Consider the following 1,917-nt stretch of genomic DNA (forward strand, 5'->3'; position numbering starts at 1 on the left):
GTGTGTGTGTGTGTGTGTGTGTGTGTGTGTGTGTGTGTGTGTGTGTGTGTGATGATTATGATATATTTGATCTTCATCAGCTGGTACTGCAAAAACATCAACAGAGCTGAAGCAGAACATTTACTCAGACAAGAGGTGAATAAGCCCATTCATCAATCGTAAATAATTGATCCATCATCATCACCATCATCATCTGTCATTCCTCGTGTGTGTGTGTGTGTGTGTGTGTGTGTGTGTGTTTCAGGGGGGGGGGGGTCACTGACAGTGTTCATATATATGTGTGTGTGTGTGTGTGTGTTATGATGATGATGATCTTCATCAGCTGGTACTGCAAGAACATCAACAGAGCTGAAGCAGAACATTTGCTTAGACAAGAGGTAAAGAAGTCAATCATCAGTAATTGATCCATCATCATCGTCATCATCAACATCTGTATCATCTTCCTCGTGTGTTTCAGGGGAAGGACGGAGGGTTTGTGGTCAGGAGCTCCAGTCAGCCCAGCAGCTACACCGTCTCTGTTTACACACACAGGTAAAGATTCTCCAGCATTTCACTGATCACCTGATCCGCTGATTGATTGATTGATTGATTGATCAGTTCAGTTAAAGGGGAGGTGAGGCACTACCAGATCAAGCAGACAGACGTGGCTCAGTTCTTCTTAGCAGAGAATCACGTGTTCGGCTCTATTCCTGAACTCATCAACTACCACAGACACAACGCAGCAGGTAATTCTGTTCACCTCTGCTCTGTGGTTCTGCTGCGACGAGCCGCTGTTGATCTGTCTGTGTTTGATCAGGGCTGGTTTCCAGATTGCGATATCCCATCGGCCCCATGGGCACATGTCTGCCGGCCACAGCGGGATGTGTGTATTTGAGGAGGAGAGAGTATTTACAGTTCTTATGAATAAACAATGAATATATGAATAAAGCAAGATAGGGTTCAGGTTAGTTAGGGTTAGAACTCTTTGTTTTCTGAGAAACCTTTATGATTAAAACAAGAACAAATATTTCTCAACGGGGTCAGAAAAAGCAACTTTGCTTTGAATTCAGTTGATCCCATTGACTAAAAATAACTCATGCATGTCATTTCCTGTGTAAGTGGGCAGATCTTCCCCTAATGAAATTTACATCTATGCATTCAGCAAACACTTTTATCCAAAGCAGCTTTCATTGCATTCGGAGTATTTATATTGATCACTTTTTGCTTTCCCTGGGAATCGACCCCATGACCTTAGAGTTTCTAGTGATCTACTCTCAGAGCGACAGGAAAACTCACGACCACCTCACACTCTGTTTGTGTGTGTGTGTGTGTGTGTGTGTGTGTGTGTGTGTGTATGTGTGTGTGTATGTGTGTGTGTGTGTGTGTGTGTGCAGATAAATGGGAGATCAACCCGTCGGAGCTGACCTTCATGAAGGAGCTGGGCAGTGGTCAGTTTGGAGTGGTGCGACTGGGCAAATGGAGAGCGCAGCATAAAGTGGCCATTAAAACCATCAATGAAGGAGCCATGAGTGAAGATGATTTCATAGAGGAAGCCAAGATCATGACGTAAGAGACACACACACACACGCACACACACACACTGAGCGAGTGGAAAGTTGCTGAGAAGCTGGAAAGTTTGGTGGGTGGGTAGACATCTGTGTGTGAGACTTCCTGTGCTGCGATCGTCAGATTCTTATCCGTCCTTCATTCAGCGTCTGGTTCTCATTCTACCTGCTCTGCGAGTCGCTCAGATGCTCTGGAAGGATCCGGAGGTGTGTGTGATGGAAACACACGCTCATTCTGCCGGCTTTAGTTTGCCACCTGTCACAGGAAAGAGCATTGATGAGTGAGATCTCAGTGAGGTTTAACAGAGATCAGATGGAGTCTCACACATTGTTCTGAAAAGTTACATTAAAACGGCCAGTTTTCTTGTCTTAA

General features: G+C 44.9%; 1 protein-coding gene across 1 annotated transcript; it reads left to right on the forward strand.

The window, feature by feature from the left end:
* Nucleotides 1-305: 305 nt before the first annotated feature.
* Nucleotides 306-1,549, forward strand: LOC107687492 (tyrosine-protein kinase TXK-like). Its single transcript, XM_016484851.1, has 5 exons — nucleotides 306-377; nucleotides 458-531; nucleotides 598-725; nucleotides 797-862; nucleotides 1,374-1,549. The coding sequence occupies exons 1-5, from the start codon at nucleotides 306-308 to the stop codon at nucleotides 1,547-1,549; spliced, it is 516 nt and encodes a 171-aa protein (XP_016340337.1).
* Nucleotides 1,550-1,917: the final 368 nt, after the last annotated feature.

Source organism: Sinocyclocheilus anshuiensis, unplaced genomic scaffold, assembly GCF_001515605.1.
Source record: "Sinocyclocheilus anshuiensis isolate Anshui unplaced genomic scaffold, SAMN03320099.WGS_v1.1 scaffold1689, whole genome shotgun sequence".
NCBI lineage: Eukaryota > Metazoa > Chordata > Actinopteri > Cypriniformes > Cyprinidae > Sinocyclocheilus > Sinocyclocheilus anshuiensis.